Source organism: Canis lupus, chromosome 6, assembly GCF_048164855.1.
Source record: "Canis lupus baileyi chromosome 6, mCanLup2.hap1, whole genome shotgun sequence".
Classification (NCBI taxonomy): domain Eukaryota; kingdom Metazoa; phylum Chordata; class Mammalia; order Carnivora; family Canidae; genus Canis; species Canis lupus.
In genome coordinates this window covers 43985351-44002231 of record NC_132843.1, presented here as the reverse complement: position 1 = coordinate 44002231, position 16881 = coordinate 43985351, and the positions used below count along the sequence as shown (strand labels likewise).

Below are 16881 nucleotides of genomic sequence, written 5' to 3'. Positions count from 1 at the left end.
TTAAAGCTACTTCTTCTTAAAGTTAGACTTCGTTTAAAGTTACTCAGTTCTTTTAAAGAAATGGAACCTTTTTTTTTTAAGTGGAGCCTGGTGTGTTACTGGAGAAACAAGTGAGGATCATTGGCTTTGGACGTTGTCAGAGGCAGTGCCACTCCCCGTGTGTGCCTGGCTTCCAGCCTGTGCCTCAATTGTCTTCATCTGGAAAGTGGGGATAAAAATAGGACTAACTTCATGTAATTGTTAGGAAAATTAAGTGAGGATAATAAAATTAAAGCACTTACTAACACATCCTAACTTAGTAAAGTACTAGTTAATTATTAGTTTTAAGTGGACAGAGTATTTATTAAGACAATTCTGTATACCTAGAGTTAGAGATAAAATCTACATTTGATTTTTGAGTGTTGTTGAATGCCTACTTCATTAAGAGTTTTCTTTGATCAACTATGTTCTGCAGAGGCTGGCTACGTGGCTACCCCCATAGCCATGGTCCAGGCAGCCATGACACTTCTAAACGATACCTCTGATCTTCCTAACACGTGAGTCTATTTTCCTTGTGGTTTTCCTTGTTTTTATCTACGTCATATTTTAGCTTATTTTGATTCAGTTTTCAGGCATTGGGTCTACACATAAGCATTTACAGTACCTTTGATCCAAAGATACAGGTAAATTAAACTTGTAAGAGGGACAGTTTCTTACTGGCCTCCGAGGACAGCACAGAGATAAACAAGAGGAGACAACAGAGATTTGAGACTTAGGTAGGTTGACTTTAGTTCCTCATAAAAATAGCTCAGGGCTGGAGTCAGCTGCTCAGAAAAGGTCTGTGTTGTCAAACGGTATTATCTGGAGCCTCTGGTCAGTCCTGATGATGCCCTGCTGGCAGTGGGGAGCCCAGAGAGCAAGTGTGAATTGATTCATGGCGTCTTGGCTAGATGTTTATCAAGTAGACTCTGTTACTGGAGCATGTAGCCGCTACTGTAAAAGTAGGCCAACTTTACAAATGAGTCTTGGACCTGCAGGCTTAGGAACAAATAAATATAGATAGGATCTAGAACAGTATGAAGTTAATAAACATAAAAATGGTATCAAGTGAATCCTAATTAAAGTTTTTCAAATAATTCTACAGTTGACCCCCTACATAATCAAAAACCCACATATGTTGTTGACATATATATTATATACTATAATCTTGTAACAAAGTAAACTAGGAAGAAGAAAATGTTAAAATCGTGAGAGAAAATACATTTATAGTGCTGTATGGTAAAAAATCACATGTAAGTGGACCCACGCAGTTCAATCCCATGTTGTTCAAGAGTCAACTGTACCATTTGAAAGCATTTAGCATTTTATAAAATGTCAGTCATTCTGTTTATTTTTAAATTTTTTTTAGTCATTCTGTTTAAAGAAACTTCTTTTTCATCCAGTTTAAGTCTTCTTTATGCTCTTATAATAATCTGTTGCCAAAGATGATTTCACCCAGGTCCTTTTTTATCCTCTCAAGTCTGAGCACTGACTTTATCAACAGCAGCATCAATGACCCTTGTGTCCCCTCAAACACACAGCAGTATCATGGGGGCAGTCTCACTAGAAGTGGAACCCATCGAGATAGTTTGCTGGGCTGCTGGTTTCTTCCTGAGTTATGGCGCCTTGCTCATTTGGCTGAGTTTAAGAATGGAACCCAAACTAGTTTATGGTGGAGTGAAGGTTTTCATGAGTGCTGATGGCTCGATGGCTAGGCCTCCAGCTAATGACACTACAACAGAAGAGGGCCAGAGATGGCTTTGTGCACTGTTTTTATCTTGTTCTTGTCTTACAGGGGCGGGGTCTTCACACCTGGAGCAGCCTTCTGCAGAACAAAGTTGATTGACAGACTCAACCAACGTGGCATTGAATTTAGTGTCATTAGCAGCTCTGAAGTCTAAACATTTAAAGAATTAACTGAAGGCATAGAATGCATGAATTAACGGCTTTTTTTTAATGTAAAATTTGAAATTCTTCTATATCCTGTCTGTATGTAAAAAAGATTGTCAAATCTAAAATATATACACATTAAAAGCAGGAAATTGTGCTCACTTACCCTAAATTTCAAATCTTAGCTGGCTTTGTGATTTTATTGCTGTGAGAGAACTAATATTGACTTTTTCATTGGAGAATTCATGCTCAGTTCCTCTAAGTGAACTGACAGACCAGAGGTGGGGTGGGTGCCTCTCTCCGTGCTGCCGACAGGCTGCAGACAAGGCCCGCAGGCTGGTGTTCATGGAGGCAGGACTGCTGCTCCCCTTGCCTAGATGTTGAACAGGATCTTACCTTCAGATGAATTTCTCTACATACTGTTTGGGCCTTTGCCAAGTGAAACTACATTTTTAATTTTTATTTTAGCTTAGTTTTCCACCCATCTACACTGATTTTTTGACTGTTACCTAAGTTGAATAATAAAGGATTGTCAGTTGAACAATGGCTTTGTGTTTGGACCTGCCCTAGGTATTTGAGGTAGGGGTCTGACCTGTGTACTGCTCATAACTGGGCCTGTCATTTGTTTTCTCTGGTTCTGTACCTGTGATTGGTTTCAAAGATAGAGCTGGTAAGTTTCTGTTCTTTTCATTGCCTGACCAGAAGTGAATTTCTTTAATTTATTTTTTGTATTTTAACTAGGTTTTCCCCTGAAGCCCTAAAATAAGGCAAAGGACTTTTTCCTTTGTAATAAGCATATGATAAACACATACATAGTGTTCTGTGCCATTTGCTACATAAAGAGGACGCAGCCACTGCCTCTATGAAATTTCTACTCTGCATTGAGAAGCGTGGCACAGATAAGAACATGATTTGTCTGGAGGGAGCCTCCTGTGCTGCCTGAGGCTATCAGCAGAGGCTGTCTAACTTGAAGAGGGAGATTTATGGTGTACCCTCTATCCTCTGCCCTGGCCTGGGTTGGGTCCTAATTGGTGGGCTGGTAGAAAAGTTTTTATCCTCTCTAAAATCAGGAAGGTGTTCAGGAGCAACAGAGGCCATGACCAGCCCCGGGACAGAATCCTGACACGACAGTGGGCTCCCCAGTGGCCCCCGCAGCTTGCGGGCGGGAGGTCTGCAGGTTGGAGCTGAGGAATCTGTGGTTCAGATGTGCACTGGGAGCCTCTGGGTGAGGCTGCCGGTTGTGTTCTTCCCAGCTTGGTGGCGTGTGTTGTGTCCGGCTCTGACATGGACACTGATGTACATAGAACCTGTGTGACCTTCCTCCAGCTTGAGATACAGGTGTGTCTCATCCAGATTTCTTTTTAACCCCCAGGGCTCCTCAAGCTGCTTTTTTGCAGAAAGTATATTACTTCTGCAGTTATTTCTGCAGATGGTTAAAGAACTTTGAGGCTCAGCCCAGGAGGTAGAAGAAGCCTTCCCGTCTTCCTGTGACCTCACAGCTGCTTTGCCTCACTGACAGGCTTTCCAGACCCTGGTTCCTGTTGCCATCACCGCATGGAGCTCCACCTGTAGGCTGTAAGCTTTCGAGTTATTCTTTAGTTGCATGTACACTAGTCCTGAACCTGAGCTGCAGATAGAACCGAAGCCTCTCTGAGAAGCCTTGGGTCCTGTTATTTTGCAGAAATGACCAGCCCAGATTCCCGCCTTCCTAGGGAGACTCCTTTTGGAAGCCATTGCTAGACTGTCCTGCCAGCAGAGTTTCAGGTTTTTCCTGCTTGATCTCCCTAACTTCATACTCCAGGGAACAAGGATTGGGGTTGTTACCTCTTTTTCCTCCTTCCTGGGTTCTTATGCCTCTGCCTGGGGCCGTTCTGCAGCAGCTGTTACCATCAGGAATGGCACCTTCAGTCAGCCCAATGCTCGCTCACAGATGCCTGGACAGGCCTTGTTTATTTAATGTTTAAAGCCTCAAAATGGGGGAGATGATTGTGCCAGACTCAGAGAATTGTCATGAATGAGCTACGTAGTCTAGAGCCCAGCTCACAGATGTGCTCGTGGGGCCCCTGCCGTCACTGGCAGGCTCCCCACAGCCTTTCCCCCGAGCACCCAGTGCCCGTCTGCCCTCAGCAGAGACCCATCCGTTCTCCCTGGAACCTGGATCACCCAAGCCCAATTGCCAGCAGATTGCACTGGCAGCCTCCGCCTCTGCCACGTGGCCCGCACCGCACAGGCCCCACTGCCGCTGCTCCCCCGCCCCCCATGGTTTCCAGATAAGCTTAGGAAAGCAGAGGAAGTAGAGGTAAAAGATCCAATTTGTGGAACAAGGATACAAAATGAGGGGTAAAATAACCATTTGTCTCTAGGTCTGACAGCAAATTTTTCAAAACAGCTTTATTTGAACTTTCGAACTGTTGAATATCAATGCTTGTCAGTGACTTCAGTGCCAGGCTCTGTTCTAAGGTTTATATTCACTCACCATCTGTACTTGGTACTATTCTCATGTCCCTATAATAATGAATGGGGGGTTAGCAAGGGGAAGGCATTTGCCTCAAACTGCAGGTGGGGAGTGACCGATTAGATATTTAGCCCCAGACAGACAGGTCTCAACGCCCGGAGGGCTGGCCTCCCACTTCCAGGCTCACCTTCACTCCGGATGTGAATTCATTTTCACAAGACTTTAAACCAAATTGCAGAACAGAAACAATGTGAGGAATGGGCTGGGTGCGTGGTGCGCACGGCTCGGCTGGTGGCCAAGTTCATCAAGCTCAGAGCTATGTGCGCTCCTCGCAAACCTGGGGCGACCCCTTGGCCCATCGATGCTGCTGGGGATGCAGCAGGCACGCTCTCTTCTCCTTTGCTATACGAGCAACATCGCTTCTCAGTCTCTGCAAGCTGCGATCGAGCAGCTCCCCAACATCCCTCAGCCTCTGTGACTGTTGGTATACAAACGGTCGGAGCATCCTGTCATCTTCCTGAAAATAAAGCAAAGGGAGAAAGCGCCCATCGCCTCCCATCAGTGGAGTGAAAAGTGTGCAGGTTGCTGTCAGGGAGACACAGGAGCAAATGTGGGCTTTTTGGCTTGGGATGACCTACATTCCCCCCACTGTTGAAGTTCTGAGGTCTGGCACGGACTGGGTTGGGTGGGGATACTCCATGGGTAGGGCAGGGGGACTGCTGTGCCCCCTGCCCCAGGGGAGCAAGTTTCGAGGGTGACGGCCAGCACCCAGCCTGTCCCTCCCTGCGGGGCCTGGCGTATCTGCATCACTAACCAAATGGCCACTCAGGTACCCTGGTCCTTTTTTTCCCAATTCGTTTTCTATGTCTTTCTCTTAAAAGCATTGCTTATATATTCTAAATACTACTCTTTGACGTAGTATTGATGATAAATAATACAAACAGGCTGTGGCTTATTTTGAGCTTTGTTTATAGTGTCTTTCGCCTAACCAGTTTTTCTTTTGTTGTGACATAAACACACAAACCAGTACTTGTAATGTGTTAGAGTGAATACACCTCCAGAAAGAGCTCTGCGTCTCCAGCCCCTCGTGGTCACTCCTTCTCTCTCTCCCCCCGCGGGGAGGCCTGACTCATGGGATAATCATTGCCTTGCCACCTGGAATGCAGCCCTAGACAGTCTCCTGCCTGTTTCTTGACCATTTATGGAGTCCCATTGGATGGTATCTGCTGTGACTTGCAAGTCAGCACGGTCCGTGCTGAGACTCACCGTGTTGCACGTGGCTAGGGTTCGTTTTCACAGCACTATGGTGTTCCTCAGTATTGTGGGACCCAGGAAATTTAACAAAAATCCCCTACCCCTGGACAAGCAGAGCAGGACTAACTCCATTTTGTGCTGCACCCGCAACCTCCTGTATGACCCCCCACATGACCTGCTTATTGCTTAAGGCGCTGCCCCACCCTAGTCAAGCCGCTGGGCACGCCCTAATCGGAAATCGGCTCATAACAATGTAACTCTGCCTTATGCCCGCCAAAACTGACCAAATTAATAGGCCAGTTCAAATGGATACTATAGGGTAAAATGTAATTCAAGTGGCCACCTGCGTGTGGACCGACATGACTATGCAACTTTCTGTGTACTTCATTGGCCACTGGCCCCTGTAAAGCTGCTACGCCTCTTAGTCTTGGGGTCCAAGTCCCTGCTCCGCTGTGTCGGGTATACTTGGACCCAAGCTCGAGCTTGTAAATAAACCCTCGTGTGTTTTCATCGGTGTCGGCTCCTCAGTGGTTTCTCAGATTCGCGATCTTGGGCACAACAGTATGGGGGTGGGTGTGCACTGGGACATTTCCAGTTTGGGGTACTAAAGAGGGTGTTAAGAGCAGCAGCCACTGCATATATAGGCATGGGTTTCTGCAGTTTTTCAGCCCCTTCCTCATTGAACCACAGGACAGGAAATTATCTGAGTGACTATTTCTCAATTCTTTCAAGAATGGTATATAACAAGGGCTATTCTAGACACATAGGAGAGAAATGAATCCATTATATACATTGAATCCCTAACAAGGTGGTTCTCAAACTTCAATTTAAGGCAGAGTCCACCTGGGGGGCTTGTTAGGGGACAGATTAATGGGCCTCACACCACAGGTCTGGTTTAGGAGGGTTTGTATTTCTAAAACCACTGATGATTCTGAGGCTGCTGGCCGGGGACCACACTTTGACAACCTCTGCTTCAGGGCGTGAAGGGCTGAATCCTCTGCAGAATCAGCTGACTCTCTGGAGGAGGGTGCAGGCTTCAGGAGTAGGCACATCTTCTACCTTTATTAGGTAAATGGCAAAAAAATGTTTCAAGTGGTGGTTCCAACTTCCACTCTTTCCAGCAGAGCATGAGCTTGTTTCTGTTGCTTCAGACCATCAGGGAAAAGTGAGAGATGCCAGCAAATTTTATTTCTGTTTGCCATTGTCCATGAGGCTCTAGCCAGTTCAGCAAGGCAAGAAATACAAAGTATAAAGATTGAAAAGGGGAAAAACAAAATCCCATTACATTTCTTTGGGATTACACTGAATCTCAGAGAGACTTGACAAGATTTATAAGAGCTAATCTTCCAAACCAGGGAGACATGGCATGGGTTGCTCTTTATTTATATCTTCTTCAACATCCCTCAGGCAAGTTTTTAAATTCCCTCCATAGAAGTCCATAGTTTTATGGTAGTTGTAGGCCTAAGTACTTTATTTGATATAAATGGCATCTTTTATACGAAGCAGTTCTATTTGATACTGTTATATTCAAATACAGTTAATTTTTAAGTGCTGATTTTTCAGCAACTTTGTGATTCTTTTATAGATTCTTCTGAATTTTTAATTTGCATTAACATGTCCTCTGGGAATAAAAACAGAGGCAGCATGGAGTGGTATAGACTGTGGAGTGACCTTGCTGGGTTTGGAGGTTGGGCCTGCTGCTTAACCAGGCATGTGTCCTCACACAGGTTACTTACCCCCCTTGTGCCTTAGGCCATGAACTGCAAGATAAGGCTAATAGTTCCTACTGCATCGGGTTGTTGTAGAATTGAGTTAGTAACGGTAAAGCGTTCAATAAATACTGTATAAATATGTGCTATTGCTACTGGGATGTTTCTCCCCTTTTCAATCTTTATACTTTGTATTTTTTGCCTTGCTGAACTGGCTAGAGCCTCAAGGACAATGGCAAACAGGAATAAAATTTGCTGGCATCTCTCACTTTTTCCTGACGGAAAGGAAAAGCATTCGGTGATTTGCCATGAAGCATCGTGCTTACTCTGAGTTTAAGATTGCCTTTATCAAAGTAAGGAATGCACATTGTATTCCTAATATGCTAAGAGTCTTTATCATGGTAAGATGCTGAATTTTGGTGTGCCTGGGTGGTTTAGTTGGTGTCTGCCTTCGGCTCACGTCATGATCCCCGGGTGTTGGGATCTGGTCCCGTGTCGGACTTCCTGCTCAGCGAGGAGTATGCTTCTCTCTCTGCCCTTCCCCTCACTTGTGATCTCTTTCTCTCAAATAAAATATTTAAAAAAAATAGATGCTGAATTTTATCACACACGTTTTCTGAATCTGAAGTATCTTACTTGGTTTATAACAATAAACCAATTTTGCATTTCTGGGATACTCTGTAAATCACAAAGTAAATGAATGGCCATATCGGGAACCAGCCAGATGGTTATTTGACTAAAAAAGCAAAAGCAAAGACGGATGCGCAAGAGCAGGGGACACATGGCTCAGGCCTCCGCCCGCTCTTTTGCTGAAACACACACACTTCCCCAAGCTCAAGAGATGCAGGTCCCTCAAATGCCTAAGTTTAATGGAGAGAGATTCCTTTTGCTTGCAAGATTTTGATTACTTACAGGAGGTTTATAATGTCTCAGTCTGAGAAACCGTCCTCTTGCCGTGTTCATGCTTTGGTAGAAGACCTTGAGAGCATTGGCTAACTCCCTGTCGGAGCTGGCTGCAGGCGGAGCCGGCCTGTCATTCTCGGCTCTGGCTGCCAACAGGTGTGCTGTCCTCTGAGTTACCTTCAGGGCATCTGAAGGCTCATGTGCTGCGGTAGTGAGAAAAGATAATATGTATTTAATCCTCTGCTCCTCCAAGCATCTATGTGTTTATTTTGGCGGTATTCTACATCAGCATTTATCAAGCACCCATTGAGATGCCTCCAAAAGAAATCTTACCAGGCAGAAGGGGGAGAAAAAAAGTCTCCATTTTTTTTTTTAAGATTTTATTTATTTATTCATGAGAGACACACAGAGAGAGGCAGAGACACAGGCGGAGGGAGAAGCAGGCTCCCTGCGGAGAGACTGATGCGGGACTCGATCCCTAGACCCCGGGATCATGCCCTGAGCTGAAGGCAGACACTCAACCACTGAGCCATCCAGGTGCCCCTGATTTTTTTTTTTTTTTTTTTTTATGAAACGAGATCTAGATCAACTCATTAAAAAGGAAGTTTCTCAGAAATACAGACACACATCTCAGATGTAGGAGTTTAAAGAAAAAGTAAACCACCAAGACGTGGGCTGCCTCTCACCTTGTTGGGGAGAACCAACTTTCTCAAGTGCTTGTCTGAGAAGCACATTCTCCTCTCTCAAGGCTCTGTTCACGTTCCGGAGCTGTTCCGTCTCCTGTTCTAACTTGAGCAACTTCATATAAAGTTCTGAAGTCTGATCTGAAGTGGTCTACAAAACACATGTCCGTTTAGCCTTTTGCTGGATTATTTGCATACCCTTTGGGACTGGCAATTTTTACTACTGGGAGACAACTAGATGGGGGGTGGGGAGGTGAGCAGGGTGTAAGCTCCTCCAGGAACACGGGAGAAAATCAAGAAAACGCTTGTTTAGGGAAGGCACATCAATGATCCCTAAGCGGCTATCACCTGGGATTTCTTGGTCCTTTGCCATGTCTATTTGAAGGCTATATAAATGTGCACACCTGGCCTGTATCCACCAATGCAGAAATTTTCTTGGTGTCCACCATGACATGGCCTTCACTTGTGACCATGAGGTCTGGCTGAGAGCAGCTCAGTTGGGCGCAGCCTTCTGCAATGTGAGGGAGACATCATCAAGGAAAGAACCTCATCACTATCTGGCCCCATTGTGGTGTGAAGAGATGTAAACCCTATAGTCACCTGTGGACAAGAGCCCAGGGACCTGGGAAGATGGCTCATGGCTGTTAGGACCCCCGACCCCTCCCACTTCCTCCCTCCCTCAGCAGCCCTAGATACCGTGACATGCTAGCCAAGTGGAGTGCATTGTACAAAAGGGGAAGTAACCACGGTACCTTGAAGACCCCATAAATCGACAATGAGAGCATTTGTTTGTAAATAATTCAGAAAGTCCTGAGATGCATTTAAGGCTGTAAATTGGACTGTTTCTTCTATTTGGGGATTCACAATTTTCCACACAGGCTTGGTATAGAAAGTGCTTGAAAGATCATACATTCTGTAACTGAGAAAAGGACATAAAACACGATTTAAAACCAGAAGGGACACATTTATGAGGAAAAGGATCAGATGAGCCAGAGAAGGATGGCCGGCGTTGGTCTGTTGATGCAGGATGACCTGTAATTGCTTCTCGTGAGCACCGCCCCAGCATCTCAGCCACGGCCCACAAGTAGCATCACTATGTGGACAGTATTACATGTCTAACAAAAAGGAGATGGGCTTTGATAGATACTTTCTACTTCCATAATCTAAAACTGTCAATTTTCCACGTGAGGTGGTGGTTTGACTTCTGGCCTTCAAAGCTTCCTTTTATCGATTTAGTCTTCAAATCTCTTTAGCCCAATTAAGCCTATCCGGTGCTTTTGCCATACTGTGATACAGTCCCTTTGTTTCAAACTCAGAAAAACCTATTCCATTTAGATAATAAGCTTTACTGAATATTCCATCAGGTCATTAAACTTTCTGATTACTGCATCAACCACTCTTCTAAGATCAGCACACACGGCTTACAGCCCAGCAACCCACAGGGATGTGGGACCTCCGTTAAACAGAAGGGGAAATACTCATTTCGGGGTTGAGCAAGGAGGGAAAATTAAGAAAATTTCATAATAGGCTCGTTTTTGATAGTTGAGGAAAGACTTCCTCCCACCAGGGCCCAGGGGGTGGGTGCGTGCACACAGCTCAGTGGGGCAGGCTGGTACCCCATCTGAACGCCCCGCTCCGCGCCTTCCTTGAGCCACTTGATGCCAAGGCACCGCACAAGGCCAATCTGGAAATCCATCCTCTTGCCCAGCAACTCCGCAGTGTCAATAACCACATCCTCCTCACTGCACGCTCTGCAAACAGAGGAGAACATGGGCCCTGGGTTAGCCTGGGCCCGAGGGAGTTAGCATTGTGTTGTCATAGGCGGTTATTGAAACCTCCTCAAGAGATGGCCACCCTCCCTGAAGGAAAGACAGGGGGTGTTACCAGCTGCAGAATTCATTCATTCAAGAAACATTCAAGGAGCTCATAACCCTCTCGAGAAGGAGAGAATGATATAACCACTTTGTATAATAAATGGGCTAGCATTGGAGACCCAGGTAGGTGCCCAGTGGGAGAGAGGGGCTGTCACCCAGGGAGAGCCAGCTGGCCGCCAACTTCCTTGGCGACCTCTTCACAGTCCAGAGTCAACTCCAGGCCTACAAGTTCGCAAACCAATTTGGAGCACTTTCCAACAGCGGCCATCTCACACCAACCTCACATCAAGCTCCCACAAAGCCTATAAACCAGGATGCCACCTGATTAAGTGGCAGCGAGAGATCAACCACTCACAGCCCAGAAGCCCGAGGTGGCCCAGTGATCAGAAGGCTTCGTGGAATTCCCACCAAGATGGCGGGTCAATGGTCAGCTTGGTCCCTGGGGCTCAGGACCTCGCAGTCCCCTTGCCCCCTTCCTGTGCCTGTTGCTTCTTCAGAAAGACAAAATGGCATCCGTGGGCGCCTGAGGGAACTGAGCCTCCAGACCAGAGCCCCTGCCACCTGCCTCTTCGCTTCGTATTGCTAAGAGATTTGGGCTTTTGTGGAAACTGCCCGAACTGCCTACGGCCTGAAAAGAGAAACAGAAGAGGCTCCCTGGAAGGAGGTTGAGAGGCAACACTGCAGAGATAAAGCAAAGCCCGTCCCCACAGAAGGTCAGATAAGCACAGAGAATGAGGCCGGGTCTGGAACAAAGGCACCTCAGTGTCTTACTTCAGAAAAGGAACCAAAAAAATGACCGAAGCCTATACCCAGGATGGAGAAAGGATGAACTGGGAAATGAGCTTTCTGCTTCTGGCTCCAGGGCCTCTTCACAAGGCTCTGGAAGATTCCAGGTTGGCCGGCTTGGTCGCCGTGGCAAAAATCATTTGATGAAGCCAAATGGTTACTGAATGACCAGCTGACCACCTCCTCCGGGGGAACTCAGGCACCCTATGAGCCCCGGACCAGGCCAGAGGAGAAGGGGACACCCACTGTCCCGCCGGGGAGCAGGGCGTCACGTGGACGTGCAGCGTGGCCTCCTCCGTCCCGTCGCAGCTCAGGAACTCCACCTGCTCCTCGAGTTTCATGCAGTGGGCCAGCGGCTGGAGCCAGACGTGAGCCGAGCCCAGGTGCACGGCCTCGACGGGGTCCCAGAAAGGGTCGTCTTCCTGGGCCACGTGGCTGTCCTCCCCTTCTAGAAAGCGCTGGTACAGTTCCTCCATCAGGAACTTCCTGTTGATAAACTTGGCTTTTGACCAAATCCACACCTGGAAACACAAAGGCGGGTCAGCAGGGTCTGACCCCCGTCTCCGTCCACATTCGCTCTTGGCCCGCCGCCTGGCGCAGCACCCGGGCACACGGCCACGGCGGCCCAGGGGGCCCTCGGCAGCGCAGGCGAGGCCCGCGGTCCACGGCACCAGCCCGCCGTGTCGGCCGCCCGCTCTGCGGCACCTGGCACGCACTGAGGTGGCGGCCGCCTCGTTTGCTAATGAGCTGATGAAGCAGGGAGGTTTGCTGAGGTTAACCCCGGGGCCCAGAGTAATCACGAGGAAGAGGAGGCGGCGGACGAGGTCGGGGAGACAGTGGCCAAAGCCCGTCCGGGAGATGCCCGGTGGCTGACTTGGGAGATGGCGTGTGATGGCCGTGAGCCCGGGAAAGCGGGGAAAGAGCCTGGGAAGCAGATGGGCCCTCAAGCCTCCGGAAAGCGAAATGGTTCTGTGGGGCCCTTGCTTTTGGTGCAGGGAGGCCTGGGCTGGGCCTGTAGGCGGCAGAGCTGTGAGGTGATGGACATGTGAGCTCCCCCCACCCCTTGCCCCCCTGCCCCCCAGAGCCTGCCACGGGCTGTCCCCTCCCTGAGGCTGCTGAGCTAGAGAACAGAAGCATAAGCTGTGTGTGTGGGGGGGAGAATACAAGTGAGATGGAAAGTTCTAGACCATAAACGTCATATCCGAAGTGGTTACCATGTAGAATGAGTAACTCCTTCTCTGAACAGCCTCAAACGACACCAGAAACCAACAGATACGTCATTCTCTCTGTGAGTGTTCTGTGTCCTCAGAAAAAGGAACATCCTCCAGACTAAAAAGACTTCTTTCTTCCCTTTTCTGCCTCCAGGACAGCGAAGTGCAGCACGGTCCTCCGAGAGTCCACGCGAGCCTGGCTGTGGCAATGCTACGGCTGGCGAGGGAGTGGGCCTTTCAAAGACCTTTAGGCCGTGGGGCCAGGATTGTGGGCAGCCAGATCATCAGCCCCATGCATCCTTCCCCACAGAGAGCGGACGCGGGCCCCGGGACAGGGCAGCCGGGCTCTGCGGGCCGGTGGGGGGCCTGTGCTGACCCCCCTCCCCCAGGCAGAGACAGGCAGGGGCCCCTGTACTGACCCTTCACCCCAGGGGGGCCTGCGGGGCCAGGCACAGACTCCCTGGCTAGAAGCTTTTGCACAGATGCTCCTGAAAAGTCAGTATGGGTGGCATTTCCAGGGTAGAAAAGCTCCCTGTCCTCCCAGGGACCTGGCTGGCTCCCAAATTGTCAGTGACGTGTGATGATGGTCACACGAAGCAGCCTGTGGGTCCCATCCTCTCCCGGTGACATTCACAGTCTACACAGTCTGCAGTCAACATTTGTAAGACCAACCACCAAAAAGGTGCTGAGTGTGTCTACACGCGCTGCCGCCCTGCCCCAGGCTGCTGGCAGGCCCTCAGACCACGCCAGTGTTCCCAGAATGGGCCGGTTACGGCCAGCACGGCGAGCAGCTCCCAGGGAAGCTTCTTCTGGGGAAAGGTCACTGAAACTTTTAAAAGGGAAAAATGGACAGCCTCGAAGATGACAGATCAGTAAGATTTACCTCTGAGGAGAAATGAGAAATAGGAACGGAATCACTGTAAAATCAGCGCAGAGTCCCTTGTAGGAGAGCCCGGCGCGGTTTGCTCAGGAGCAGGCCAAGCTGTCCCACAGGACTTGCTTAACCATCAGAAGTGAAAACACTGGCCGTGGCAGCCTGTGTGGTTGAGGGAACCTTCCTGCTGATCTCAGAAAAGGCTGAATAAAATCTAAGTCCCCTTAAACCATGATAAACAGTCAATAGGGAAACACAGAATCACATGGAAAACAGTTTTTAAAAATTAAAGATCTCCTTAAAACAAGGTCTGGCAAGACAGTAGGAAACTGCTAAGCCAAACTCAGGGCGGGAGTGCATGGCTCCAGAGAGGCATGTGGAACATGGGATCACCAAAGTTGTCTGTCCTCATGGAATCTTCCAGAAAACACAAACACAATGTCACAATCACAGACACCTTGAGGCTTCAGCTTGTCTGAAGGCCTCATGGGACATGGCACAGATGTCCAGGTTGACTCCCAGGGTGGGGGTCTCACCCCGAGAGCCCTGACAGCTGCACTGGGGTGTATGGTGAGCTGGCATCAGGCCCGTTGCTCTGGGCTGAGTGTTCTGTCCCCCAGTGCGATGGTGGAGGAGGCAGGGCCTATGGGAGGTGAGTGGGTCATGTGGGTGGAGGCCCCGGAATGGAGTTAGTGCCCTTCTGAGGCCCCTAAGGTCACGTGAGGACTCAGTGAGAAGGTGTCCACTGTGGCCCGCACAGCCAGCCCTCACCAGACACATCTACCTGGTGGACTCAGGCTGCCGGCCTCCGGAGCTGTGACAAGTACAGAGCTGTTGTTTGAGGCCCCCAGGCTGTGTGACATGAAGGGACTGGCCAGGGAAAGACACAGAAAGGAACAGGAAACTGTCTCAGAAGTTGGGGCCCCCAACTGGCCTCACTCAGGGTTGCTCCTGAGGCCTTGCAGCCTAGGGACCAGTTAAACTTGAGCCATGACCTTGGGGTCCCAGCACCAGGCAGAAAGCCAATGCACCGAGGCTGAGTGTGGACCTTGCCATTTCTAGTTCTTCCATCTAGTTCTAGTTCTTTCACAATTTTAAGAAGATGTTGGTGACTTTGGGGGAATGAGCAGAAGTGTGATGCTCAGACAAGTGTTGCTGTGTCACTCGGTAGAGCAGATCACCCAGGGACATGCGGTCCCCTTCAGCTGTGGACTGGGGAGGCAGCAGCACACCCCGAGGCCACCTGAGAAGTAGGGGCTCTCAGAGGACAGGCTAAGGAGTGAGCTTCAGGTCGGGGCCAGAGGGCTGAGTGTGGCTCCGAAGGCAAAAATATGGGGGGGGATGCCAGAAGAGAGCCCCAGTCTTTCCTGTTGGGAAAAGAAAGGGGTTTTAGATTCCCAAGGGGATGTTCCTGACAGTGAGCCTGGGAATGGGTCAACGTGGTTATGGATCGACAAAGGCCTTTTCTGGAATCTTCTACTTCTTCTTCTTCTTTTTTTTTTTTTTATAGATTTTATTTATTCATGAGAGACACACAGAGAGAGGCAGAGACATAAGCAGGCTCCATGCAGGGAGTCCGACGTGGGACTTGATCCCAGGTCTCCAGGGTCACGCCCTGGGCTGAAGGTGGCACTAAACCACTGAGCCACCTGGGCTGCCCCATTTTCTGGAATCTTAACAAGAGCGCAGATCTTCTCATTGCTCCACATTGGCAGGTCTCTCTGTCTCTCTTTGTCTCTCTGTCTCACTGTCTGTCTCTCTGTCTCTCTGTCACAGACACCACCGTCTGCTGGATAAACTCTCAGGCTCCCTTCTGGACTCAAGCCTTCAAGTCATGTTAAAAACAGACAGGAATGGTCAGCGCAGGTGGTGGGGAAGGATCCTGGGGCTCGGTGCTGTGTGGGGAGAGGCCCAGGAGGACACAGATGAAGGGGTCTTGTGTCCCCAGGGTCCCAGCCCCACTTGGAACACACCGTGTCCCTTCACTGAGCATCGGCAGGCTGTCAGGGCTGCACCAACCCTATCTCTGGGAGAGCACCGCAGAAGCTCTGTCTGTCCCCAAAGGTGCGCTCACCTCCTGAGTCCTCTGGTTTGTCACCTTCACCATGACCTCTTTCTGTAGGTCGTAACCTCTGGAGTCGGATGATGCTAGATTCTTCACCTTCAGTTCCATTCTGAGTCCCTGGTAAGAGAAGCACGTTGCACCAGGTCACCCTGTGGTATCAGTCACACCATCCCCGCCATGTCCCCCTCTTTCTCTGATGCTCCCCGGGTGTCCTGAGGATTGGCACCCCAGGGCACCAGGGGGCCGACCCCCACTCAGGCATAGAGGGCCTTGGGGTGCTGGGCCCAGAAAAGTTGCTCCGAAGGATGATCTGGGATGGGGTGTGTGCAAGCAAGTCCTGGTCCGGGGTCCTGGGTGGCCGTGGAGGCCAGAGGTGGCGCTGGGACTGGTGAGGCCTGGGTGTTGACCTGGGGTCTGTCATGGCTCCCAGTGGGGGCCCTGGGTCCCGACCTCCCCAGGTCCCCTGTCCCCATCCACATCACGAAGCTGGCTGGGGGGAGTGGTGTGAGGGTCCGTGGACCCTGTTCCCCAAGGCCCTTTCTGGACCCGGCCGTACTGTCTCCTGGCTCCCACCTTCTCCAGCTCTTCGCCCATTTGATTCGCTTCTGCCACCAGTGGCATCAGTTTGACATAGTCCTGGAACACAGCCAGCACGCTGGGGTCTGCCATTCCATCCCCGTGGCTCACAGCCCCTGGGAAGACGCAGAGAGCCCATGAGCATCGGCCACCTGTCCTGGGATACTGACCAGCCACAAGGGAATTCATACGCTTGCTCATTTGTTTAGCTGTCCATCAAATGTTTGCATTTTAAAATTACAAGCATGTAATTAAAACAAAATAAAAAACCAGGAGCACCTCGGTGGCTCAGTCGGTGAGCCTCTGCCTTCACCACAGAACATGATCTCAGGGTGGGATCGAGCCCCAAGTGGGGCTCCCTGCTCACCAAAGGTCTGCTGCTCCCTCCGTCCCTCTGCCTCCCTCTACTCCTCCCCCTATTCATGCTCATTCACTCTCTCTTTCTCTCTCTTTCACTCCATCTCTCAAATAAATAAATAAAGTCTTTTAAAAAAAGAAGGTGACAGGGTATGGAATCCAGAGGATAGATGGAGAAAAATGGGACATAAATATTATAAGGTTTCCCCACCAAGGGAAAACTAGA

The 16881-nt window shown here is 49.4% G+C and overlaps 2 protein-coding genes across 4 annotated transcripts in view; one reads left to right on the top strand and one right to left on the bottom strand.

Annotated features, from left to right (window-relative positions):
• Positions 1 to 6127, top strand: part of SCCPDH (saccharopine dehydrogenase (putative)) — a 43288-nt gene extending 37161 nt beyond the window's left edge. For all 3 annotated transcript variants that reach the window (XR_012032819.1, XM_072830249.1, XM_072830250.1), the window contains exons 11-12: positions 455 to 536; positions 1814 to 6127. Coding sequence is in view for 2 of the 3 variants with exons in the window: in XM_072830249.1 (XP_072686350.1) it covers positions 455 to 536; positions 1814 to 1919 (188 nt within the window). In the remaining variant the exon portion in view is untranslated. The remainder of the gene's footprint in view (positions 1 to 454; positions 537 to 1813) is intronic.
• LOC140635502 (kinesin-like protein KIF28P) overlaps positions 3828 to 16881 on the bottom strand; it is a 61589-nt gene continuing 48535 nt past the window's right edge. Inside the window, exons 15-23 of the mRNA XM_072830251.1 lie at positions 16296 to 16414; positions 15732 to 15839; positions 11819 to 12093; positions 10529 to 10663; positions 9665 to 9831; positions 9317 to 9423; positions 8916 to 9063; positions 8239 to 8432; positions 3828 to 4880 (exon numbers count right to left, since the gene is read on the bottom strand). Coding sequence (XP_072686352.1) covers positions 4680 to 4880; positions 8239 to 8432; positions 8916 to 9063; positions 9317 to 9423; positions 9665 to 9831; positions 10529 to 10663; positions 11819 to 12093; positions 15732 to 15839; positions 16296 to 16414 — 1454 coding nt within the window. The 3' untranslated portion in view covers positions 3828 to 4679. The remainder of the gene's footprint in view (positions 4881 to 8238; positions 8433 to 8915; positions 9064 to 9316; positions 9424 to 9664; positions 9832 to 10528; positions 10664 to 11818; positions 12094 to 15731; positions 15840 to 16295; positions 16415 to 16881) is intronic.